Source organism: Mytilus trossulus, chromosome 13 (assembly GCF_036588685.1).
Source record: "Mytilus trossulus isolate FHL-02 chromosome 13, PNRI_Mtr1.1.1.hap1, whole genome shotgun sequence".
NCBI lineage: Eukaryota > Metazoa > Mollusca > Bivalvia > Mytilida > Mytilidae > Mytilus > Mytilus trossulus.
Window position 1 is genome coordinate 52,804,987 of NC_086385.1, and position 27,724 is coordinate 52,832,710.

The window sequence follows — 27,724 nt, forward strand, 5'->3', positions numbered from 1 at the left end:
AGTCTCGACATGTTATGAAAATTGCATTAAACTTATATACTGTTAAAAATGGATAAAAAACAAAAAATCTCAAGAATAGCCAAAGATACTGAATACAATAATGCCAATTACTGCAACAGATCAACCACCAGCAACTGAATTCTCCAGAAAAGACAAACATTATAAATAACATTGTCAAGATAGTCTGACTCAATACAAGCACACAATCTAATACACAAAATGTATACGATTTGATATTATTGCAGGAATTAAACCATTGTTTAGATCTTTCGACCAATGACCTTCAGTTTCTCTAAATATCTTTCTTACCTACATGGTAGATAAGTCAATAATTATTTACACATTTGAACAATAAATTTTATAATTAGAAAAATGCATGAGGACTTAAATTGTTCTGTTAATTTTGATAGGTTGTATCATTATGTTGGAGCCATGGTCTATATGATGCTATAATTTATGTGTACAACCAAGGAATGAGGGATTTTACCACACCATTAGAAGAATTACTTACTGTTCTCAGGTCTGCTGTTGATACTGGGAAACAGCTCACAGGTATTAACACTAGGTTTATACTGCAAAGAAAACACTTTCTGTTGTCTTGTTTTGTAGGGCTATTCCATTAAAATATATGCGGGAGGTTAGAAAGTGAAGTTTAATTATTAGATGTTGGTCATGGTTTTTTTTCTGTATGTATCTATAACAAATATGCAAAATTGTCTAAAAAATGCTTCTTAGTTGGAAAGATATTTTGAAAGTCCCTTCCTACCCTCCCCAATACATTTAAATGGAGTTGTAACATAGGGATACTACGATTATGATATCATATTATATAAAGATAAGGAGATGTGGTATGATTGTCAATGAGACAGCTATGCACCAAAGTTCACATGAAGTAGATGTAAGCAATTATAGGCAACATACAGCCTTCAACAATGATAAACCCATACCATATAGTCAGCTATTAAAAGCCTGACACGAAAAATGTGGAACAATTTAATTGACAAAACTAATAGCCTTATTTATAACATAACAACTATGACAGACACCAACCAATGGCAACCACTGACCTACAGGCTAGGCTCAATGTGAGAATGTATTTATATAGGGTCACTCTATCTCCACAATTAAAAACTTGTTTAGGGATGAAATTTTTGTTTTAACCTTTCTAAACACTGAAGATTTCACTATCATAAATGCATGCTGAGTTCCAAGAAAGTTCAAACTGTAAGAAATGAATATTTTTGGGGTTAAAGTTATAAGGATATTGTTGATAAATAAAATATGCTATCTTCTTTTTTTCTAGATAATCAGATAAAACTAGGAAATAAACTGTTGGTGTATATAAGGTTTGTAGTTAATGGTATCAGTTAATAGTACAATGTAGTATGATAGTGTTGTTTTATTTCTCTTATAATTTTATTTATTTTAGAACAATAGACAAGTTTCATGAAATACATATGAAATAACAAATAAAATGTAAGACAAGTTCATTTTAAAGAAAAACAAGGATGAAAAAAGGCAAACTGGACAAACCCAACCCATTATTTAGATATGAATAAAAACTTTTCTTTTAATGTGAATACTTATATCTTTATTTGGATCTTGAATGCTGTTTTATTTGTTTGTTTGCCAAAAATATATAAAAAATATGTTGATATATAAAATTTGTAAATACCACCTTATGGCAGAATTTACTCTGTAAACATAAAGATTTTAGAGGCAAAAAAAAGGCTCTGCATTGAAGACTGTACCTTAACCTATAATCGTTTACTTTAAAAATTGTGACATGGATGGAGAGTTGTCTCATTGGAACTCATACCACATCTTCTTAAATCTATGTAGGTCTAATGTGAATTTTTTTCATATGGTTTATATTTGATGAGTATTCATTTAATTGTATTTTCAGTTGTTGTTTAGCAGGAAGAGCCTACCCATTAGGAGATATACCAGAAGACCTTGTATCAGATGTCAAAAATAATGTAAGAATATGTTTCAAAAGACATTTAACACAATTATCAATGAGTAGATTTGATGAACATTTCTATTTAATTTTGGGATACTTGGTGTTATTCTAACACAAAATGTTCAGTTATTCATTATACCCCCGCTTTAAAAAAGGGGGGGGTATACTGTTTTACCTCTGTCTGTCCGTCCGTCCGTCAGTCCGTCCCATGAAACTTTCGTCACATTTTTCTCAGGAACTACACATCCACCCTTTCTGTAATTTGATATCAACATTTATATATGTCAGCCATACCGTGTGATGCGTTTTCAGATTCATCACTTGACAACTTCCTGTTTACCAAACACTTGTATGATTTTACACATGATAGCCAAGTTGAAAATTTTTGTCACATTTTTCTCAGGAACTACAATACAAAGATTTCTGAAATTTGGTTTCAGGATTTATATAAGTCAGCTATATCGTGTGATGCGTTTTCAGATTCATCACTTGACAACTTCCTGTTTTTTGTATTAAGACAATAAGAATTGTTGAAAGGGTCCACCAGATCTCTGCTTTTAAAATTTTGACATTTTTCAAACTGTCAAGGTTGATTGGCACTTGATCTACTTAATGATGTTTTTCAGCCAACAGGATTGTCAAATAGGATTTTTCTAATTATGAAAGTCAAGATATACTTAAATATTTTATTGTAATCAATGCTAATTCTTTTTTACAGATGTTTCATTGCATAACAAGTTTACATTCCAAGAATCACACTTCAGGTACAGCTGTTTTATTGATACTTAAATTGTTCCTTATTAAAGGTTAACACTAGTTTATAGAGGGGAATAAAAAGACAATTCTTTTGAAATTTGTCAAGCAAATCTGAGGCTTACACATTGATAGAATTAATAATGTTACCTCATTGACAATTATTTAACATCTTTTATTTTAAACAAAATTCTGTAATCTTTATTACCTCATTGACGTTTATTCCACATCTTTTATATGATTATTTTTTTCTGTAATCTTAAATGAGACAAGGTATTAGGCATTGTTAAAGGAAAAACGAATTGAACAATAGCAAACAAAGTATTATGATAGAATTAGATTTTATATTGATAGAGTTAGAATTTTTTGTTAGATTAGTGGGGCTAGTTTTCCTTTTAGACTTGATATAAAATCATTATTAATTTTTTTTTTTCTGTTTTAGAAGAACCCATCTATCCTCATTTAAGAACATTATTACAGTTTGACACAAGAGAATTTTTAAACGTGTTAGCTTTGGTAAGTTTTTGTTTGTTAGCATTACATTTATCTTCTCGTTGTATTAAGCAGTATCATATTTTACTGAGAGGGGGCTTTTGTGGTTGCTGAGTGGTCTATGTAGTCCAACTACTATATCACTAGATATAGGAAGATGCTGTGTTAGTGCCAATGAGACAATTTTCCATCCAAAAAACAAATTAAAAAAAAAAAAAAAAGTAAATCATTATAGGTCAGTGTACGGCCTTCAACATGGAGCCTAATGGCTCACACCAAACAATAAGCTATAAAGGGCCCCCAAATTACAAGTGTAAAACCATTCAAACCGGGAAACCAACGGTCTAATCTATATTAAAAAAAGACAAACGACAAACATGTATAAATAACATAAACAAACGACAACTACTGTACATCAGATTCCTGACTTAGGACAGGTGCAAACTAGGCTATTGACAAGGATTCCTGACTTAGGACAGGTACAAACTAGGCTATTGACAATGTGGTTGTAGATTTGAATCCCACATGGAGCAGGTGCACTTGATCTTCAATCTTAATCGTCTTGAATGTTAGATTTCCTACTGATGGTTGATGATTCTAGCTATCTATAGGTATTCTGACTCCCTTCACTAACTGACAGCCACCAAATAGCATAATAGTGTTGAAAGTGGTGCTAAACACCAATCACTTGATCAATCAATCTTACTGTGATAACTGTTAGTTCACTAAATCAGCTCTGACACTTTAAACAGAGCTAAAAGGTATACATAAATTGAAAACTCATATATAAAATTATGTTTATATTTTTACAGGCTTTTGAGGAAGAGGAGTTCAATACAGAGGAAGGGTGAGTTCTTTTGATAATAATCTTATTTAATATCTTACAAAGACACTGAAAATTAAACCAGATCTTATCAACAGGGAAGAAAGTTTGAAAGTGGTATTTTTTTAACAAGAAAGATGTTTAAAGTTGTACTTTAACTAGTAACTGATATATATATATTATTAAATTCTACAACTGCAACAAGTGTGATATGATATTCATCCACTCAAGACAGTTAAATTACCAAATTTAAACATTAGGTTTTCTATGAGATTTAGTGGTGGACCATTTCTCTAACGATTTTTAAACGAAATGCAAACAATCATAATCCTTTTTTCTTAATGAACTGCAAGAAGATTTGTTCTTTCTATGTGACAAAATCAGACATGTTAACTAATTCATGACCTCAAAAGCGAAATTTTAACGGAAAGCACGAACACTAGACGTCATATTCAATTTTGACTAATTACAACCTGAGATCAAACAAACCACATGCTGATAAAACAAAAATAATCAACAGTTGAGGAAAATTATAAATGTAGTAAAAATTAGAGAAACTAACACATTATGAATGATCGAAGTATTTATTCACAGATCTTTTATTTTTTCAGAATAATGAAAAGACAGAGAGTTGTAGATATATTACTTCAGGTGATGGTAGAAAATGTGGGTTTTACTGTAAGTGTAAAAAAGATTTTATATAATTTTAATATGTAGCAAAGACATGTCTTTTTCAAAATACCATTTGAAGTAAAACTTAAGCCCTTAAAAATAGGGCAATTTATGCTAAAATGTGTAATTATTTTCCATTGTGAAAATTCACATTCAAACTAATATTTAGTATCACCATTATATTGTTTTAGTACCGTAGATGTTATGCTCATTGTTGAAGAAAATTGAGAAAAAAGTATGAAGTTTGTTATCTTTCTAAATAAAACAAATGGTCAATCTTATTGAGGCATTGTATTTATATCCTGCCAAAGCAATGATTTTTTTAATAGTTTGAAATCTAGGATTAATTATTATTTTTGTTTTAGCCTACACAAGTTGGAATTTTGTTCACCTTTCTTGCTCGACAAATGGCCAGGCATGAGAATACCATCCAAGTCAAGAAAGTATTGTTTGAACAGGTAAGTTAATTATTAATTTTTGCATCATCGTGATTTAAGAAATAATTCTTTCATGCCATGCTCTATGCTCATTTTTACATGGGTAGGCATTATATTTGTTAATATCTTAATACCGAGCATTAGCGAGCATAGAGCATATAGAATTAGTTTGATTCTAATAGGAATATTTTAAACTTTTGTATTTCGAAACAGACCTATAGTAGACGCTCGAAATGTCACCATTTTGATTTGACGTTACAGGAAATCAAAAGTTTATCAATAAAAAAAGAACAGAAAAATATAAACTTACTTTAAGAATGTTTTTATTTAATTTTGTAGCGAGCAACACCAACAAAAATGTCCATTTTGATCTCTGGTCTGGCGTTGTTTAAAATTCATCTGACGTTGCAATTTCAATTGTGACGTCAATCACTTGCAGTCCATGTTCTATTCGAATTAGAACACGGCTTTGTACCCAAAGCTAAAGAAGAACATCATATTAGAATTTTGCACAAGTGATACCACCATGTAATATTAATAATTGGTAAAGTCTAGTGCTATCCTTGATCAATATGGGCTATTCCATTTACAATGTACATGGAAGGGTAGGAAGGGACTTTCAAACTATCCCTACTACTAAAATCCATTTTTTAGATAATTTTGCATAATAGTAATAGACTCATACTGAAAAAAGACCCATGACCCACATTCAGTAATTAAACTTCATTTCCTACCCTTCCACTTACATATTAATGGAATAACTCTAACAACTAAATACAATTTTAAGTGGGTTAACCAAATTCTATGTAAAGATAATTTTTTTATTTTTAAGTTTGTATATTTCAGGTACTTGAGTTCCTTTCTAACCCAGATGATGAATCTAGACATGAGGAGAGACAACAGGCATTAATGGAATTACTGAGGGCAGGTGGACTAATTCAGATTGATGAAGAACGACTATTGTACCTAGTGGAAAATGCTAAATTGTAAGATATATATATGCGTTTACTTTTCTACATTGGCTAGAGGTAAAGGAGGAAGGTTGAGATCTCATAATCATGTTTAACCCAGCCGCATTTTTGCGCCTGTCCTAAGCCTCTGGTTTAGTCTTGTATTATTTTAATTTTAGTTTCTTGTGTACAATTTGGAAATTAGTATGGTGTTCATTATCACTGAACTAGTATATATTTGTTTAGTGGCCAGCTGAAGGGCACATCCGTTGGGGGAATTTTTGGTTACATTGAAGACCTGTTGGTGACCTTCTGCTGTTGTTTTTTCTATGGTCGGGTTGTTGTCTCTTTGATACATTCCCCAGTTCCATTTTTATCATATTGAACAAATTTGTTCTTTTCATGGAAGTGATCTTTATAGTGGAAAAATGTAATCCTTTAAAAAATACTGATGTTTAAAATAATATTGCAATGAAATTGCTTGCAAAATAGAATCTGACAGTAAAAATATTTAGAATACCTTGCAAAAAAATGCTTGCCATAAAAACAGCCGGATTTTTTGTGTTGTTTAATATGATAATGTAACGAAATTTCTTGTTTTTTTGCAAAATAGAAGCAGTAAAAATATTAAGAATACCATGTTTGACGTAAAAACAGCCTGATTTTTTGTAGAGATAACAACAGATTATTTAAAAAAAATCAATTTTCCATAATGTTTACTACATTTATAAGAACAATAATATTATGTTTATTATATTTCCAGCTACCGTGTATGTGAAATGTTATATGAGAAGAGACGACAATATGATAAAATTTTATCCTGCTATCTGAGAGATTATGCTAGGAAGGTAAACACTTTCATTATATATTTTCATTTATAAGATAATTTGACAGGAGAGTACATGCTTGAGTTTGAATCTCTTACTTAGGGTTTTTATCGAGCCTGCAACTTTTGTTGCAGAAAGCACAACATAAAGATAGTGATCCAGCAATAGCGATGTTAGCTAACTTCTTAAAAGCCTTATATTTTATAAGGTAGAAGACCTGGATGCTTCATACTTTGTAAATAGATGCCTCATGTTAAGGAGTTTTCGTCAGTGACATGTCCAAACAGACAGTTTTCACGTGACCTCATTTCATGGATCAGTGAACAAGGTTAAGTTTTGGTGGTCAAGTCCATATCTCAGATACTATAAGCAATAGGTCTAGTGTTCACTCTTGTTACAATAAAGTTTGAGCCTAAACTTGTCTTGGATTTTGAATATAAAATTTATTACTATGAAGTTTATGTGCTTCTGTATCAAAATAATTGAAAGTCATATGAAAATTTAAAAAAAAAGTGATGTCTCAATGAAGAAGAAGTAACTTTAGCTGACTGCAGGGTCTCTAACAATGAACAAAAACCATATATTGTAAACCAACTTATTTTCACAAGCGATTTATTTTCGCGACTTAGGCAAGTAGAACAATATTGCGAATATAAATCGTTGCGAATATGTCAATCTTTGATCTTTCCTTAAAAAACTTCCTCAAGTAAATCAGATAATCGCGAAATTAAAAAGCCTAGAAGTGGTCAAGAAAGGGTAATACGTGAAATAAAGTGTTTTGGGAAAAAAAGTTGGTTTACAGTACTCTATATATAATAAGATATAAAAGGAAATGAAATGACAAGTGTAAAAAAATTCAAACAAGAAAATCAATGGACATTTTTTTTAACAAAACAATAAAGAAAAAACAAAATTTGACCTATAATGGTTTACTTTTATAAATTATGACTTGGATGGAGAGTTGTCTCATTGCAACTTCTACCACATCTTCTTATATCTATTTATGGCATGACATGTTTAGATTATTTAACAATGTTAACAAATTTATACTGTTTATTGTTATCCTTTTCAGTACCATGCTTTCAGTTATATAACCAGTATATTAAACAGTGACAAATATTCCAGCACTGAGAAAGAGGCTCTGAAGGAGGAAGCTTTGAGAAATCTACAGGTAAACTTTTAAAAAAATCACAGAAATGTTTAATTTAACATTGAACTGATAATTAGAACAGATATACCTATAACTTAGCATTGGGTTCAGATTCACTCTGCAGGATAATAAATTCAGAAAAAGGTTTTCACAAAAACGATGTCAGAGAGGGTGAAAAGGGAAATCATTGTCTACCTGGTATACTGTCAACCAAATATTTTCTCGGTTTTCATCAGAATTAAAAGAAAGTGAATTTAGATCTTCACAAAAATTTTAAACTTGGATCTTTTTTAGTCAAATGACATTATTGATCAAGTAGTTTTGAAAATTGTGTAATTAAATTGCAATGATTTGAGCAAGAAATGGCTAAAATGCAAAATAAATTATCTGGTTGATTTACAGTATTAACATGGTGGAATATGAACAAAATGAAATCAACCAACCTCTTCATTAAATAAAAAAATGCAATCAACCAACCTCTTCATTAAATAAAAAAATGCAATCAACCAACCTCTTCATTAAATAAAAAAATGCAAAATGCTAAAACAAAATTGAAAAGATGTTTCTGATAGTAGCATAAACTAGGATGGTGTAGTATACTATCCACACCAAGATCTCATGATTCAGATTTTATTTTCAGGAATTGGTTTCCATAGATTGTAAACAAGCAGCTCAAATGGTGATTGGTTGTTTTGCTAGTAACCTTGGTGACATATGTAAACAACTAGAGGACACACCTCAGATATTGTTTGAATTTTTACAGGGTGTCATGTCATGCAAGTAAGATATCAACTCAGGCCTCATCATTCATTTTTATGCCCCACCTACGATAGTAGGGGGCATTATGTTTTCTGGTCTGTGGCTCTGTTCATTCGGTCATTCGTTTTTTTAAAGCCAAATTAGACTTTTGACCCAATTTCACGGTCCATTGAACATGGAAAATGATAGTGCCAGTGGCGCATCCGTGTACTTTGGACGCATTCTTGTTCACACAAAAAATTCTGAATTTACAGTATGAAGCTCAAAATGTGACTTTCTTGTTTATTTTGTGAAAAAATTACGTAAAAAAAAAGTTGAACTTCACAACAGCAATGAATAGTGGCTCTTCAGTTACAGACTGGTAGAAAATGGAATCTTTCCCTTCAAAAAGTATTTGTCAACATCCATTGAAAATTATCATTATAAAAGAATAACATTAGAATATGGTGATTATTGAACAAAGGTCACAAATGTAAGATTATATTGCAATTGAATAAAATACAGCAAACAAATCATTTAAAAAACTTTTTGAACTCATGTCACAGTAACTTTCACAAAAATTTAAATATCATATTTTTTTTATATCTACAACAATAACCTTTTATCTTGCAATTTCTAAAATATTTGCAAAGTTTAAATTTTTTGTGAAAAAATATCAGATTTATATCTTAAGCTCATATCTTATTTTGAAGGGGAGATAACTGTGATTTCTTGTTTAATGATTCCGATATTGTTTATCAATTCTACAATTCTACATTTATAGTGTTTGACATTTTGACAGGGATACAGGAAGTAGTGCAATACACCAAGATCGTGGCATCAACATAGAACCACAGGTGTTTGAGCTATACATAAGTTTAATGTGTCAGTTTAAACCCAATGAAGTCCTGAATTACATCAAGATGAATGAAGGTTACAGGCTAGAACAAACATTACAGGTAGGCAATGTTGATATTTAAGGTGGTACCTAACACTACAGGGAGATAACTCTGTAAAGTCAGCTAAACGTTTTAATTACGTTGTGTTGTTAAGGGAATATTAAGCTTCTCAATGATAAAAATAAGTGCTTGTCAAACTGCTATATAACCAGTGTAATATATCTGATAAAACTGTTGGTTCATTTTTATGCCCCACCTACAATAGTAGAGGGGCATTATGTTTTCTGGTCTGTGCCTCTGTTTGTTAGTCCCGCTTCAGGTTAAAGTTTTTGGTTGAGGCAGTTTTTGATGAAGTTGAAGTCCAATCAATTTGAAACTTTGTACACATGTTCCCTATGATATGATCTTTCTAATTTTAATGTCAAATTAAAGTTTTGACCCCCAATTTCATGGTCCACTAAACAAAGAATAAGATAGTGTGAAGCTCAGGTTAAAGTTTTTGGTCAAGGTAGTTTTTGATGAAGTTGAAGTCCAATCAACTTGAAACTTAGTACACATGTCAACTATGATATGATCTTTCTAATTTTAATGCCAAATTAAAGTATTGACCCCAATTTCACGGTCCAGTGAACATGTAAAATAATAGTGCGAGTGGGGCATCCGTGTACTATGGACACATTCTTGTTTTTGAATTTTTTATATTTTTGTCAAAGGGTCAAAGTAAAGACTTTGTTAAAATTTTAAGAAAATTAAACGAGCCAAATCAATTTTAGATAAAGTGTTGGGTACCACCTTAATTCGAAATGAACAATTTAGATTAAACGTGGTGATGATTAGCATGGTTCAAATTAATTACTTTCTTGCACTCAAGGTGACCATGCAAACTCAAGTATTACTGTAGATTAAGAAAACTTTTTACAACTTGTTTGTTATCAGTATCTCAGATGTCAAAAATAGAAAAACAACAAAAAATATCTTATATATAAAAAAGATATCACAAGTACTGAGAGTAATCTAAAATATCTGTATTTTAAAATATACTTAAGTCTTCTTCCAAAATACTGTAAACCAGCTAAATTTCGTGAGCAATTTATTTTTCGCGACTTTCGCGAGTAGAAAAATAATAACTTGGATCTTTCCCTATCAAACTACATTATTAAGTAGATAAGAAAATCACGAAATTAAATCGCCACGAAGTTGACTAGCTGGGTATAAACGCGAAATAAAGTATCAGCGAAAATAAGTTGGTTTACAGTATATTGTCATTAATGATTTTATCTTTTGATTGGTAGATATGCAGAAAATATAAACTGTCTGAAGCGACTGCCTTTCTACTGGAGAAAGCTGGAGACATACAGGGAGCTTTTGGTATTATATTACAGGTATGATTAATTAACTTCATATTATATAGTGAATAGTTTGCTACTAAAAGGTAGTGAATGTAAACTTTACAGAAAGTAATTTATGTTCTATCTATAATCAAAATTATACTCTCCTTTGGAAATGTAGCTCATTTTTACTTTTACAAATTTTCAGTTTTAAAAATGATATTAAAATTTGACAGTTGTGCTCTGACGTTAATTTATTTTCAACATGTGTGTATGATTATTCCTTTAGTATCTTTCTTCTCTTTTACTGTGTCCAGTTCAGAAATATTTCTTTAAATTCTCATATTTGATTTATAACCATGTAAAACATTTATTCAAATTATAAAAAGTTTAAAGTGAACAATTTACAGGATATGGGCTTGATAACATTTAGCTTGGTTTCCTGTGTATATTAATCATGATATCATCTAATTAACTATCAAGTTGACTTCTGAAGACCTCCAATATACGTATAAGCAATATTAACATAAATATAGATATAAATAGAAAGTGAAATAGGGCATTTGGATTTGTATAGGTCTGTTTAATTTCTTATTATAGATTAAACATATATATGTTGATGATAATTATTGCCTATATAAAAAATATCATACTTTAGATTTTTTTTATCTCATAGCTAGTGCTCCTTTAGTTTAAAGCTTAGAACAAAATTCAAAACTTGTGAATTCAAACAAATTGTCAAACACAGCATCCACATATTTTAAGAAGTTTTCAATTCAAACAAGACCAGCTTTAAATACATGACACTTTTTTTGTAATAAAACTAGTTTTAATTTTTTATTTTAGAAATTACAGGCCAAGTTAAAATTATTTGTTGATGTCATGCAAGGTGGAAATACAGATAAAGGTAATTATCAAATGATAATTCTTTAATAGCTAATCAAAATGTTAAAAAATAATAAGTAGAATTTCAAAAAATTGAACATAATCTAATATCTGCTTAGATCTTTCTAAATTCTTGTATGTTTTCATTTATTGAGTGTTAATGTAAGTTTTAAGTAGCAGTTATATTAAGGGTAGATTAGGTGAATGGCAATTATTTTCACATTTACTGTAACAAAAGGTTAATACTGTCATTATTTTTTGAAAGAATTTTACATTTTTGTAAAATGGGTGTCATGGAAAAAATTCAAGCATTGAATTTTTTGTGAGAAAAAAAATATCATAAAAAATTCTCAGTGCAGCCTAAAATGTTTGTTTATTTCAGATCTGAATGTTTTGTTCCTTGAGATTGATACTCTTGCTATCGTCATCATACAACTGTGTCAAAGGAATTCTGGGAAAATGGATGAGGCCAGCAGAGAGGTAATTATGATGTTGTACATTATATATGAAAATCATTTTGTGATATTAAATTACCATTTGCAACATGAAGAACCCTTGGAGCAACTATTTGAGGGGTCCCTAGGTGGCCTGTTGAAAGGCTAAATTTTCATACCCTTGTTTTCCAAATTTCCTCGACCTTTATCCCAGATGGCCTCTATTAAAAAAGGATTTATTAATTGTACTTATTTTTTATTTTGTTCTTGTTCTGAACATGCTTGAAATATTTGCCACTGGATTTACCTATTTATTTTAGGCACTATGGTTTCCATTGTTAGAGACAGTCATGACACCACAGAGAAAGTTAAAGGATATAGACAATAAAGATGTACTAGATGGTAAATATATTGTTATCTTGAAGCTTGAAAACAATTTGATTTCTTCCTGTTTCACTTTACTTTGAAATTTGTACAATTCTCATTGTACAATGAAAAGTTTAAAATTTGTACAACACTCAATATATTGGCTTCAATATTTAATGAAAGGGTTTGCTGTTTTACTAGAGATTACATTTATTGTGAAAAATGAGTGTTTAATATTTAAGGAATGACTGTAATATTTTTTCTGTCTATGAAGAAATAACATAGAAAATGTGGTGCACACTGTATAACCCATGTAGCAGGTTATTTAACAGTGTGCACCACATTTTTTATGTTATTTCGAATAGACAGAAAAAATATTACAGTCATTTCTTATAATTTAATTCTTACTTCCATTTTAAACCGTAGAAAACCATGAAAAAATGTTTGACGTCACGCTCACATGACTGATTTATGTCTATGGGCTCATAACAAAATAATGTCAGCCAATCAGGAGACGTGTTACATCCAAAATTAAATTATTAAACAATTATAGATACAACACAATGACTACAACAACAAAAAATGTTCCTATACCTTATATAATGCAGGTCTTGACCTTCTTAGTGATATTTTATAAATTGTATAAAAAGAAGAATTTTCTATTTTTTGCAGACTTCAATAAGCTGACTCACCACATATTAAACAGCATGATGGGTTATATAGCCTTACCAGCTATTCTACAGAAAATAATGCAAGTATGTACATAAAGATTATTAAAAAAGTTTATTTGAATTCAAAAATGTAATAGTATTACTGGGTTGACAGCATTTTTCACATTTTATGGTAGTTTAAGTATGCTCTTTAAATTCAAAGCAGTAGTGCACACATTTTTCTCTTGGTAAACGTTATACTTTTTATTTTTTTGAATGAAAATAATCTAATTCTCATATTAAATTTGATATAAAAAAGATCTGGAATATTGAAATCCACTCAATCTAATCCAGAATTTATTTAATTTTCCAATAAATATTAAGTTATATTTTATAAGCAAGAGAAATTACAGGCTTTATTGCACTTTTCTTTTCTTTTTATGTGGTGTTAAGATGGGAGTGTTAATATACTTAATGAAAGATTAAAATTAGAGTTCAGTTAAAATTTGTGTTAGATTTCATGAATTTGAAATTTTTAACTAATTTTTAATCTTAAAACTTTTTACTCAAGCAACTTTTGTGAATTCATTACATGCAAGTATTGTTTACATGATTTTATTGTGCATGTGTTATAGTATAAAAAAGTTAGTCTGAAGTTTTACTTAAATTCTTTTCAAGGACCCAGCATACAACACTGGGAAATTTGGAGAAGTACGAGAACTTATATTAGGCATGCTTGAGACTTATAACTATGAACAGACCTTGATGAAAACATGTAAAAACTTACTGAACCATGACATACATGTCCATCTGAAGAGTTTAACCAGTGCTGCGGTCAGAGGATACATTCCAAGGGGAGATAACTGTAATCTGTGTAATAAAATGTTTATAAATCAGAATGAAACGGATTCTGTGGTTGTTTTCAGGTAATAGCTAGTTTATATCAGATTATTGTCCATTTGCTTAGAAAAATGTGACAGATATTACACTTAGACAAAACAATTGTTTATCTTTATTAATAAGAAGACGTGGTAAGGTGACCAATGAGACAACTCCCCTCAAGAGACAAATTTATACTGAAGTTATCAACTATATCTATGGGTCACTGTATGGCTTTCAACAATGATTAAAACAAAGGTGTAGGCAGCTGTAATAGGCAAACGACATATGTTAAACAATTCAAATGAGAAACAATATTGGCCTGATTTATGTGAAAACTAATAACCTAAGGACAGGCACTAACAGAATGTGGCATGTTAAACAAGTTTGTTGGTACCAATCCCTTCCGATAATCAGTGACCGTGGTTCAACAGGACAAAGAAGGACAAACTATTAAAAGCAACAAAACTAAAAACAACTTGTGAGAAACAAAAAAAAAGTTCAGTCAGTTGTTTATTTGGGAGGAGGCTGGAGTGCCAAGAGTATCAAATACCCTCGACAGAAAACAAACATTTTCACAACTCTTTTTCTAGCTGTGCATATTGTTACATTAAAATTTCAAATAAAATTAAGATTTTAAAAGTTAAATTATGATATAAGATAAATTAACATTTTTCATATTTTGATTTTGCAGGTGTGGACATAGTTATCATTTACCATGTTTGAGGTCGGTCGGATCAGTCCATGTAATGGATGGGGAGGAAATGTGGGCGTGTTACTTGTGTAGTCATTCTAAAAGGGGGCGTATCCAAAGTACAAGGTTCCATAGGTCATTATCTAATGCTAATCAGGCAGCACTACAACAAACTAAAGAAAAATCTAAAGAGGTTTGTACTGTTTTATCTATTATAACATGTCTGAAAATATTGGCAGTAAAACATGAAAGCTGTGTGTCATCTGTCATCAAATATTTCCTCATAAGACAATGATTTCAAAATACAAAATAGTGCTGAAAGCCAAAAATCAAGCTATCCATCAAAGTTAGATAAACTCTCACAGTCAACATGTATTCCTAAATATTACTTTCAGTATAATTATTAAGACTTTTTAATTATTTTAAAGAACAGACATCAAAATGTTTATGCTTTTATCAGTTTGATACATTTGTTGGTCTGTCAATCATATGAAATTTTAGATTTTTAATATATTTTTGGTATTTTGTAGATGACACTAGATTCACAACATATTCAAGCCATTGATGCTGTAAGGAAAGCCATGAAAACACCATCTAGAGTAAGTATTGGCCGTTCCTCAAGGTGGCACAAAATACTACAGGGAGATAACTCTGTAAAAATCAGCTGAATACTCTGAATATGTTTTATTGTAAAAGGTAATATAAATCTCCTCAATGGTCAAAATTAGTGTTTGTCAAATTGCTATATATCTAAGGAAATTTTTGAGATAATGTGTCTGGTTCAATTTTTTTTTTTATTTTTTAATTTTGTTAAACAATGTTAAAGGGTCAAAATAAATATTTTATCAAAAAAAATTGAAAAATTAAAGATCCAAATTAATTTTCGTCAAGGTGCTTGGAACTACCTTGAAGTGTAAAATGAATGGAAGATAACTATTAAGGAAACCTTTAAATCATTTAAAATATTCCCTGGGGATGATTTTACATGATTGGAAGATCATGATCAAATACAAAAAAAATCATTAAAAGTTTGGTTATAGACAGGTTCATTATTGACATCATGAAATTTAAACTGCAGAAATGAGAAATTTGTTGCATTATTCGAATTTGTTTTAGTTGTTAATTAAAATGAGATTAAAGTTTGTTGAAATTTAGAATATCAGTTTTTGATTTTTTTACAAGGGTTTTTAATCTCCATGTTTTTATGCTGTGCCATTGATTTGAATGTGATAGGGATGAAACAATTTAATAACATTAAAATTATTGCTTATTTTCACTAAAGTGAGAGGTTTAGCTAGCAGTAGAACCAGGTTTAATCGACCATTTTCTACATAAGAAAGACCTGTAGGCATGAACCAAGTATATGACAGTTGTAATTCGTAAATGTTTAGTGTGTTTGGTTTTAATTTTTCCATTTGATTTTTTAGGGACTTTCCATTTTGAATATTCTTTGGAGTTTGGTATTTTTGTTATTTCACTTTTAATGCATTTTCATTTGCAGATGGCCATTCTTACAGAGTTATCCAGATCAGACACTCGTTCAGTTAGAGGCTCATCAGGAATATTTCATCAAGAAAACTTTCAGCTCAGACTGGCACCTCCCATTGCCCCAACCAACTCTTGATTGAATGTGTGCCATAGTAAAAACAGCTGTGATATGTTTTAGCCACATGATTGACTAATTGTAAATTAACAAATGTTTGTGTGTTGTGAACACTGCCAACAATATGTTAAATTAAGACTGTGATAATAATTTTATTGTTGTGCGTCCAAGACAGAAACTGTTGCATACGTTATCAATACAAATATATTTTTTTAAAGAGGGGTCCATATACTCTTTTTCAAGGTAATAGTTAAAACAGTGCAAAAAAACATCTTTTTCAGATATGATACAATTTCAAATTTGCTAAAAAGTAACATTTTACATTAAAAAGTCATTACTTGTAACTGTATTGTATGCCCTTTTGAATGGTGTACTGATGTTTTGAAAAATACTTTGGAATAGTGTGTGCAATGTGTAAAAACAAAAACATATATATATGTATAGGATTTATATGTGTGTAATAATAAAATTGTTAAAAAGTCAAGTGTAACTGAGAAAATTATCATTTGATACATTGATAGTAATCAATTGATTTTTCTTTGGTACATATGTACCAATTTTCATATATTAAGGAATTTTTGTTTATGGATATTGATTTAGCAGTTTTGCCAAAGTTTTCATAAAAAAAACAAATTATTTGTAATTCATTGAATATTTGAATTTGGTTTTCACCTGTACCAACCAAATACATGAAAATTGGGTATTTAAAAGAAATCAATGAATCAACAATAACACAAGAAAAGTAAAATTATTGTATGAATTGTTTATGTAAAGGGAATGTGCAATTTATAAGAATTGAAAATGTGTGATTGCAATTTTCCAATGGTATATCCATATGGTATAGTCTGGGAACAGCAAGCATACGTTTTGTTAGATATGAGTTATGTTTGTCAAATAAATGACTTTTATATATTTTTTTTGTTGTCCTTGTAATGACCAATTTCCAATCTGACTTGCATATGCCAGTTCCATGTTTGCAGTGTTAAAATTGTCTTAATAGTGGATACAAATGACTTTACTCTTTCATTATGATTAGCTCTTAGAAATATAGATACCTGTTGCTAAAAATGATCTCCATTTCATCCATAAAAATTTCTGTCTATTACAAATATGCCAATGAAAACTGAAAAAAATGAAGTCTTACGCATCAATATTATAAATAAACAAATTATTTTGGAAAGACGTTTGTATGTTTTTAATTTTTAGATATTAGTACATTTTGCATTTTTCATATTGATCAAAACATTATACTTCTTTGTAAAATCATATAGAAACATTGAATATGTGCTGAAATCAAAACCATTAGCAGTATTTGCATATCATTTCACATGTTTTAGTTTAGAAATTATATATTTTGCTCAAAAGTTTCTACATCTCATCTTGATCTAGTGACTCAAGAAGGGTTGTTGGTTTAGGATTTATACTGTTCACACAATCAGTTATATCTGGTAAAAGGTACCATTCACCTCAAGGGTTTACTGTTTGATAATTTTCTAGTGATTGTCTTCCTTTTTCCATTCAACTCAAAAGGCAGAACATAATTATTATATTAATTCTTTTGTTTTATTCCCCATTTATAGGCATTATGTTTTCTGGTCTGTGCATCCTTTCGTTCCTCCCTCTGTCTGTCCGGCATCATGTTAAAATTTTTGGTCAAGGTAGTCTTTGATGGAGTCCAATCAACTTGAAACTTAGTACACATTGTCTGTATGATATGATCTTTTCTAATTTTAATGCCAAATCAGACATTTTACCCCATTTTAAGGTCCACTAAACATAGAAAATGATAGTGCGTATAGGGCCATCGTGTACTATGGACATATTCTGGTTTATTTCTTGTCACTTATTTATGTTTAGGAAATATTTGACAATTTATATTAAACAAGAAACAATCAACCTTATCTTATATTTTGTGGACATAACAAATCCATATACTATCAGTATATGTGATTTATTAAACCTTAAAACTTGATCAAATGTAAAACCCCATCACTCAAAACTAACAGTAAATGAATACACACCTTTAAAAGACAATAATGGATGACCTAAGATTTGATGGAAGGTAGAATGGGTCCCACTACACTTCTTGTAGGGATTGTGTTATTTCTGGCCAATAAATAAACTCATCATATATATACATCAAACTAAAATGTTTGTACTCTAAACATGCGTTTTTTCAACAAAACGATTCTTCAATGACGCTCTAACCAAGGCCAAATAAATAGAATATTAAAGAGCATTGTGGAATAAGAATAAGTTGCATGTAGAATGGCATAGTTGAGGAAAAAAAGAACAGGAGTTTGACATGTGAAACATATCAATGACGCATACAACGTACAACAAAATCATTAATGATGTTTCAACAAACTTCTAATTGATTATTTAAATCTCATCTATGGAACTACAGGTTCAATAGCTTCTTGATGATGTAAGGAACCCCCTTTAAGTAAAACATGTTTAGAAACGAAAACATTGGAATACCGTGCCAGCTGCGTATCAGCTTGAAGATATAATAATCCGTATGCAGACACGAGTCAGATTTTGCTTAAATGGACTGAACATTTAAATATCCTGTCTGCTGTAAAGTTTAGTTCGTAAACTACCTCCATTGTCAAATCGGGGTACACAGGGTGCAAATGTATAATATATTGTAGTTTATTGGGATAAATGTGATCAACTGAGCCAATAATCACTTATAAACTTTGAAATATTACTTCAAACAGGACAACCAGTAGCGGATCAAGAGGGGGGAGGGTTTGGGGGTTAGAACCCCCCTTTTTTAAATGGCTGGATCCGCCACTGACAATAACTATATATAAGATAGAACAAGGCCAACGTAAATCACAAATTGAGAGACATGATTTAATTACGACAACAAATACTTTACCCTGCTAAAAACTCAATTGTTCGAATTATTTTTCCGGGGTCACACCGAGGCCTTCAAATTTGCTATTTTATGTTTCTCCTCCAGATACATTGTATTTAAAAGTATAAACAAAACGTTAAATGCCTATCGATTAATTTTCTTAGCCCGTATATTGAGAAATATTTGCCCCTGCACATTGAATAATTACCAATTTCCAAGCCGCCAGTTTACAATTTTATTTGCTTCTTGTGAAGATAAATCACGTAAACAATTTGAAAAGAGGTAAAATTTGTTGTATCCCAAATTTCGGATTTTGATTGTTATATTCTTTTTACTGCAATCACATCAAACCGAGTCACTATATCGTAGTCACAGCCCTAAATTTAAATAGACCTTACAAAAGTCAATACTGTATAAAAGGATTAAATACAAAATATATTTTTTATTAAATATTTCCCTATTTGTTTCTTTCTTATCGTTTAACTTTCTAGTAACATTTCTACTATAATTAAACCATCGGCAATGTGTAGGTTTAGATTTACCCAAAACAAAACAAAAAGTCTAAATATAAACTTACAAGTATAAAAAATCAATTGTACTTATGACAAATGTACCGGAAAAACATTGACAATATACCTAAGTTTCATGACTAATACACTGATAATTGTAACAGGAAAATAAATACATTCAGTTTCACATAAATAGGTTATGCCTTATGAAAATATATGAATACATATATATCAGATGTCAAATTGATGTGTAGGAAATTGAAGACGGAAAATACACTGTTTTCTATCAAATACCTTTTTACCATGTGTGTCGATGGCAAAACGTTTAAGTAAGTATAATTAAATAATTAATTTAGTTATAATTGTACGGACTGATAGTATTTCATTCATATATATATTTTGTACCATGACCATTTAGAGAATATATCTAGGTCATCCAAAAATAAATACAGAAATATGTTTTATAATATATAACAGCACTTGGTATCACGTGTACGATGCATTTGTGTACAATTATGTAGAAACAAAATTCTCTTTGATCATGGTGATTAAAAGCACAACAGAAATTCACTTTATCAATATAAATGTGTTAAAATGAATTAATACTGCTATATTTATAAATTACCAGAACTGTTTACAAAACTTTCAAATGTTCGAAGTTTTGAGAATTTATACCTACAAAATGCATTACCTTAAATGTATTTTGAAAAAAAAAGTTCGGAATGTTTAGCCCTTGTTACATTTTCACTTCGAATTTTATTTTGCCTTTTATACTTTTCATTCGAGTGTCACTGATGCTCCGTTTGAAGAAGAAACGTGCGTCTGGAGTAAACAATTATCAGCCTGGTATTTTTCATGAGTATTTTAATCAACAGTTCATTATAGATATTAAATTGAAACATAAATCAGGGAGTGGATGTAGTAGTTATGTTTCATATTTATTTTTCAGGTTTATTGCATAATATTTTCTAGTAAATATATTATATTACCTAAGCTCACATTTTATGTCTCTTATATAAATTGATACCGCACATAACCCTTGCGATGCATTTGAAGAACTTGATCGTTTCTGCCTCAATTTCTCAAGTGCTTGTATCAATTCATTTGTAATGTACTGTCTTTACTACGTTTATAGCTGCTCTTTTAAAATGAGATGAAAGGAAATGTCAAATGTGTTCTTAGCGTCTAATATTTGATTCATGTATTAGTATATTAACATGCTTAATCTCTCTAAGAAAAGTTGCAAACAGAAGTAAGACATAGTCATATAGAGAATGATCGGTCTACACATGGTATATGGACAAAATTTGACACATGAATTTTAATTAAAAAAATTTGATATTTATACATTTTGTTTTGTTTTGTTATATAAGAGACAAATAATGCGAGATGTAAAACAAATTGATACTCAACCACTCGTCTCTGTTTTCGACAGAACAAGTACGCTGATTTGCATATTTTAAACGTAAACTATATTTACCAAATTAGTAATTACAATGTGTTATCTATAAACATGACCTGTGATACTGAAACAGGAGGTTCTGATACAACAACACGCGTATAATTAACAGGACATTACTGAATATGTCAAGTATCAATATACAGTATTTATACACTCATGCATACTATATAAGATTTATCGTTGTTATTTATTAACATGAACATAAAAGGTTATAATTTATAACAATGATTTAAGCTTTTTTTAATGCTATATATATATGTTTATAAATGTATGTCCCTTTCAGCTAATAAATAGTAATGTAAGCCATTAAAATGAATGGAAACCTATTACCTGTGATCAAAGTGAAGGTGGTAGTTGTTGGAGATGCAGCGGTAGGGAAAACGTCACTGGCTGTGAGATTTACAGACAATTCATTCATTCAACATTATAAACAGACAGTTGGCGGTAAGTTAAAAGGTTCTTGATTGTAGACATTAGACCAAAATTATTATTATTGTTATCATCATTTGTTTTTATTATTTGAATTATCTTATACACGTTTGGTTGGATCTCATCAACATCAGTATTATTTACTGCATATTCATTTGCCAAAATTATTTAAATGAGTAAACACTTTTGAAATCATTGTTGTTTTTATAACTTATACGAAAAACATTTACGGAAGTATAAAGTTGGAAAATACATAATTAAAACTTAAAAAAAAGTGTATTATATTGTAAGGAAATAGTCTTCTGATTCCTAGAAAGTTTCCTGATTTTTGGCATCCAATTACTGAACATAATGAAATGGCCAGTTATATTTGACACCCCGGAAAAATTACCTCTTCAAGTGAACTAACATTATAGACAAAGATTTAGTAGAGATTACCGATGATATTGAGAGACAATAAAAATGAACATGATAAACAATTATAAAACCGTTCTCTCATTTGTATGGTCGGTTATTGAAGGGTCCGACGTGAAAAATGTGAAACATTTATATTGCGGAAATCAACAATCGAACTAGTAATAAAACAATTGTATAAAAAAACAAATATGACAGATCCGAACCAAAGCTTACCACTTAACTTCAGGCTCTTTACTTGAAACATTAATCTATTTAATAGTATGTTGTTACCTATCGGATCACTAGCTAAAACAGTACAGAATCCAATTAGATCTCTTTAAAGGCAGGCGAAACTCCTAGATTCAGCACTAACTGATAAGTTATGGCAATAGTCGTTAAACATTTTGACGCATAACAGCCGAAATATTTAAATGATTCACAAATGAAACCCTTCTGAGTTCACTATTTGCCTTAACATTATTCTAGTATAATTTCCAAGTTTGCGAACTTGAAATGATAATTATGTTGTATCAGTTTAGTTGTGTCCATATTCAAGTACTGCTTACAGGGCAGCTGGAAACCAGGAGAACCCGTTCCGGGGGTCATAAAATATAAATAGAACGTCAGTCTGCATGGCGCCCTCGACACACCTAGTTTTTGTGTAATACGATCGGTAACAAATTTTGGAAAACATTAACATATACATATATCAAAATAAAATAAAATTACAGCCGAACAAATAAACACCACGATTACTATATTTACCACGCATGATAAAAAATATACCTCTAATATTGATGTACTCTCTCTCTCTCTCTATTTCTCTCTCTCTCTCTCTCTCTCTCTCTCTCTCTCTCTCTCTCTCTCTCTCTCATGCATGGTTTATCTTTTCAATCTCATCCCATCTCCGCATGTGAATTTTAAAGCTAAGATCAAGAAAAAGTATTAAATTGCACTTAAGTATTGCATATTGTGATGTTGTCTTGTTCATAATAACAGCTAAATGATCATGTATATATGCGAATAATGACTACACCTCTTTGTATTTACTCTTTTTTTTTTAATTCAGCGAGTTTTTGCAGTCGCGCTTTAGACTTTAAAGACAAAACTGTTGTGTTTAATATTTGGGATACTGCTGGACAAGAAAGATTCCGAAGTTTAGTTCCTATGTATCTTCGAGATGCAGGAATAGCATTGGCTGTATATGATATAAGTAGTCATGTAAGTATACTTTAAAAATCATATGAGAATCAATTTTCTTGATAACATTTCCAACTTTCCTGGAACGGCACTTTTGATTGCTTTTATCGTGTCAATATTGAATCAGTTTCTGTTTATCATAAACCAAAACATAAGCGATTTAAGTGTACATGATACTTATCTATAGAAATATCAGTCTTTCAATCCTGGAAAATTATTTGTCTCCAAATCAAACTTTAAATTATCTAATCTGTTAATGGCGTGCTTAGAGGAAATAATATTCACCAGGAAAACGCAAACCTAAGCTTGAAAATACAAATACACGACGAACGTATAGCAAGCACAATCTTTAACAGATTAAAAAATATTATCTTATTAAAAATTTGCACTTTGTAATTACATGAATTTTTTGTTCGTATAAAGTATATTCCGAAGAGATTGTACAAATGCCAGTCCTTGTAGACAAGAAGACAATTTTAAGCCAGATATATATCTGTTGTTGTACACTTGATAAGCCTGTGATGGGTAACAATATGTCAATTGGACAATTAAAGTCAAGAAAATAGCAGAGGGACCAACAGAACAATGGTAAAGATATATATATATATATATATGTAATAAAACGATAAGAGAATACTCATTACATTCCATAATATGCTTTCGATAATCCCGTACAAACAACGTTAGTTCCAAAAATGATATCAGATGTCCTAAAATGGTAACCAAATTACGTTCTACACGTTTCATCTAACGTTGTCGAAAGACTTATAAAAAGTATGAACAGCGGTAGGCCAATTTTTCAATATTTGTATTGTTATTTGTTAGAACAAACAATATTGCACAATATTATTCAGAAATCCTTTGAGAATATTGAGAGTTGGCTGTTACAGCTACAACAGTATGGACCTAGGGATTTGAAATGTGCATTAATTGGAAATAAAATTGACTTAGACGACGACCTGAGGGAGGTTCCAACACAGGTAAGATAAGACGTCACTACTTTTGTTTTACTTAGGTTCTTTTGCCTCTCTCTAAAATTTTGTGTTGCATACAAAATAAATAATGTTTATCTCCGACTATTTTGACTATTCTGCTCATCTATCAATACCGACAAACCAAAGACTTTCCCCCGTATCTTAAGTATTCTTATAGGAGCAACACCCCGCTACTACGTAATGATAGAAAACACCATTAGTACATAATGGTGGAGACCCGATTAATAAACCAACATAACCACCGTTAATATTCAAAAGATTTTGCCAGGACAAGCACAAAATTCCGTTCAAACCTTTGTATCACGCGCATACTGTTTCTAAAGGGCCAAAAAAGCGTTTATCACTTGGCACCCGAGTCAATTGTCAGTTCTCTAATACTGGTGGACCACATTTAATCAAATATGAATACAATCATCATGGCAACTAAAATGACAGAAATGGCTGAATATAGATCAAATGGATAAAAAGCAAGTTTTGTCTGCTAGTTTTTTTTTCTACAAAAGCGGAAATGTTGAAATTTTTAGCACTACTTATTCTCGAATTATGACTTAATTGTTAGAGAATCAAAGCCATTTCAAAACCGATGACAACTAATTAAGTAATCAGGTCCTCCCATGCCCTTTTCAGTAACTTCCGTCGAATTTACTGAACTGAAACGATAATTTTTCATTTTTTAGGAAGGACAACTACTTGCAGAGGGCCACGGCTTGTATTTTGAAGAGACATCTGCCAAATCAGGCGACGGGATAGACAAAGTGTTTAATGATATTGGTATGTATGAATTGATATAGATGGCAGATCATAAAACCGTCAAAAAGCAAGTCATACATTAACTTCAAAACGTATAAAACATTAGAGAATTATTATAAACTAGTGAAGTACATATATCATCACTATAGGAGAAAACGCCCACAATAGTACGGTCAAGAAAAATGATGATTTCTGTAATTAAATAAATTGCAATGAAATTGTAGTAATTGAAGAAAGGGTTTTATTTTGTGGTACTGATATTTAAGATGGGATCCATATAATCAAATGAGAGATTTGTGAAATTACTCCACACAACCTAGGAATGAGATTAATAATGATAAAAAATCTTAAATGGGGGATCCATTAATATATAGGGGGTATACATATTGAAACGGATGTGGCATGATTGCTAAGGACACAAGTTTAAATTAAAGATCAAGTTACAATGAAATAAGTAACTATTGATCACAGTACATCATTCAATAATGAGAAAAGCCCGTCTAGAATATTCCGCTAAAACATGTTCTGAAATGTCAAATGTAAATGAGAAAACTAACGGCCTAGTTTATATAGAAAATAAAGAATGAAAAACAAATCTGTTACACAACAAGATACGACAACCACTGAATCACAGGCTCTTAACTTTGGACAGAAACGTACAGACTGTGGCCGGGTTAAACTAGTTTTTAGGCGCCAATCAATAGCATAATTAGGACTATGGTGTCACAGTACAACATAAGAAAAAAACATGTATTACCTATATACCTATATTTATTTTTATTTAGGTAATGCATTAGTTGAAAGATGTAAGAAAGAGAAACGATCATCTACTGTGTCTATATGTGATTCATACGTCCACCGGAAGAAGAAGACATGCTGCTGATATAAAAAGAATTAATTATATTGTCTATTGTAAGGTTGTTTGTTTCTTTGAGATGGAATTACTGACCGCCTAATGTTGTATGATGAAATTTGTTTTGAGTTGCATGTTGTGTGGTTCACTGCATTTATGTATAGAAGAGTTAAATTTAAGCAGGTGTTTTAGCTATGTGCAATATTTGTAAAATCAGAAAATCAGGAAATGTCGGTTTCTACCTTTATTGGTAATATATTCATCTTTATCTTTTGTAATTAAAAAAAGAAAACAAATGTTTGTCTCATGTTATGCAATCAAACCTGTGTTTCCAATATTTACATTCCATGTGTTGATATAATCGCATCACACAAATGTTATCAACAGAGATGTGTTAACAACGCAAAATATGTTCCAGCATGGCAATGAAGAACAACTGAACTTATAATGTATTTCAGTCAACGAATTATAAATGATGTTGATGAATCTGTGCATAATGTACAGGCTATGATGGATGTATTTGTTTACTGTCAAACACATTTGTTTTTATATTATAACATTAAATGACTGTAGACTATTGTACTATTTAGTCAGTATGCAATTCAACAGGTACATCGAATTAATTAGAATATTTACATTGAATTTTAATTTAAAAGAATTGTATCATTATTTGTTATATGTTGTATCCAACTCCAACCTTTAGACATGGCCAGTAATTTGTTTTTCATCGAGATGAGGAGATGACTTTATGACATAAATAGTATGCCGTAATTAAGATTTATCTTGTTTTTATATCTTTCAAACTGTACAGATTTTAGCATATTGCTGCATGTAACTTACAAGTTTTCTGATAATATAACTTACATGGTTCGCTATTGAACCCATACGAATCCATAGAGGGTCAGATAAATCCATAGGGGCCGAATCCACTATGAAATGTACTACCCCCTTACGGTCTTATTTGGGGTCACCAAGTGACGGCGGTTTATCACCCACAACGTAATAATTTATCCGCGGTGCGATAAGACAAAATATTTATCAGTGTCATATTTTAAAACAAAACGATCAACTTAAAGTTTATTTCAGTTTTCTTAAAACACTATATATAAACGCATTTTCAAAGATCTTGCAGTGAACACAACAGTTAATGTAAAAAAAAAGGTTTAGGGATATTAGAATAAAAGAAAAACAAAGAGAACACAAGGCATATTCATAGAAATTATAATTCACAAATAAGATAATCTGATTAAATGAATTATAGGGTTCATTATACATGTTAAATGAGTAAACATAATAAAAAGTAAATCTTTGCAAACAGAATACTGTTGATACCGATATTTATCATATCATTAAAACTGTTTGGAAAATAATAACATACTTTATTTCATATCACGGTTCCCGTGTGGTATAGGCACCATTTATTGAGGGAAATACACTATTGATTTGTAATAAAATTGAGTATGGGACATACTCATTATACCTACCAATTGTTAGTTCTTTTTTTCAACGACAAGGTATAATTTATTGCTGACGGGTAGATAAATATCTTTCAGGTAAAATCAAAGTTCTTATCCAGCTAACTTTGCATTACCAAAATGTTGTTAAATCCTTGATTGTTTCCCTACACAATGATTTGATTGTGTACACGTTGGTAGTTTGAGAAATTTTGCAAATTATTACTGTGTGTTCACGACAAACTATCTACAATTCTTCAAAAATCT

General features: G+C 30.4%; 2 protein-coding genes across 3 annotated transcripts in view; both read left to right on the top strand.

Moving 5' to 3' along the window:
* LOC134695379 (vacuolar protein sorting-associated protein 8 homolog) overlaps window positions 1–16,629 on the top strand; it is a 34,984-nt gene extending 18,355 nt beyond the window's left edge. The window contains exons 21-42 of the mRNA XM_063556609.1: window positions 411–552; window positions 1,304–1,346; window positions 1,907–1,979; window positions 2,682–2,727; window positions 3,159–3,232; window positions 4,021–4,055; window positions 4,643–4,709; window positions 5,069–5,161; window positions 5,987–6,126; window positions 6,854–6,938; window positions 7,990–8,088; window positions 8,708–8,847; window positions 9,608–9,764; window positions 10,997–11,086; window positions 11,879–11,939; window positions 12,300–12,397; window positions 12,672–12,753; window positions 13,390–13,472; window positions 14,046–14,293; window positions 14,941–15,133; window positions 15,471–15,539; window positions 16,442–16,629. Of these exons, the coding sequence (XP_063412679.1) occupies window positions 411–552; window positions 1,304–1,346; window positions 1,907–1,979; window positions 2,682–2,727; window positions 3,159–3,232; window positions 4,021–4,055; window positions 4,643–4,709; window positions 5,069–5,161; window positions 5,987–6,126; window positions 6,854–6,938; window positions 7,990–8,088; window positions 8,708–8,847; window positions 9,608–9,764; window positions 10,997–11,086; window positions 11,879–11,939; window positions 12,300–12,397; window positions 12,672–12,753; window positions 13,390–13,472; window positions 14,046–14,293; window positions 14,941–15,133; window positions 15,471–15,539; window positions 16,442–16,564 (2,241 nt within the window). The 3' untranslated portion in view covers window positions 16,565–16,629. The remainder of the gene's footprint in view (window positions 1–410; window positions 553–1,303; window positions 1,347–1,906; window positions 1,980–2,681; window positions 2,728–3,158; window positions 3,233–4,020; window positions 4,056–4,642; window positions 4,710–5,068; window positions 5,162–5,986; window positions 6,127–6,853; window positions 6,939–7,989; window positions 8,089–8,707; window positions 8,848–9,607; window positions 9,765–10,996; window positions 11,087–11,878; window positions 11,940–12,299; window positions 12,398–12,671; window positions 12,754–13,389; window positions 13,473–14,045; window positions 14,294–14,940; window positions 15,134–15,470; window positions 15,540–16,441) is intronic.
* A 3,425-nt stretch (window positions 16,630–20,054) lies between these two features.
* Window positions 20,055–27,486, top strand: LOC134694928 (uncharacterized). 2 transcript variants are annotated; one of them, XM_063556035.1, is made up of 7 exons: window positions 20,055–20,247; window positions 20,868–20,889; window positions 21,664–21,824; window positions 23,275–23,426; window positions 24,260–24,385; window positions 25,078–25,171; window positions 25,936–27,486. In XM_063556035.1, the coding sequence occupies exons 3-7, from the start codon at window positions 21,692–21,694 to the stop codon at window positions 26,031–26,033; spliced, it is 603 nt and encodes a 200-aa protein (XP_063412105.1). In that variant the 5' UTR covers window positions 20,055–20,247; window positions 20,868–20,889; window positions 21,664–21,691; the 3' UTR covers window positions 26,034–27,486. The 2 variants fall into 2 exon arrangements, with proteins under 2 accessions (XP_063412105.1, XP_063412104.1); XM_063556034.1 differs by lacking the exon at window positions 20,868–20,889.
* The last annotated feature ends 238 nt before the right edge of the window (window positions 27,487–27,724 follow it).

Bases quoted from the DNA above. Each gene is read 5' to 3' on its own strand.
- LOC134694928 (XM_063556035.1), top strand. From the start codon at position 21,692: ATGAATGGAAACCTATTACCTGTGATCAAAGTGAAGGTGGTAGTTGTT. The intron at 24,386-25,077 runs GTAAGATAAGAC...TTCATTTTTTAG, and splicing joins TGAGGGAGGTTCCAACACAG to GAAGGACAACTACTTGCAGA. The intron at 25,172-25,935 runs GTATGTATGAAT...ATTTTTATTTAG, and splicing joins CAAAGTGTTTAATGATATTG to GTAATGCATTAGTTGAAAGA.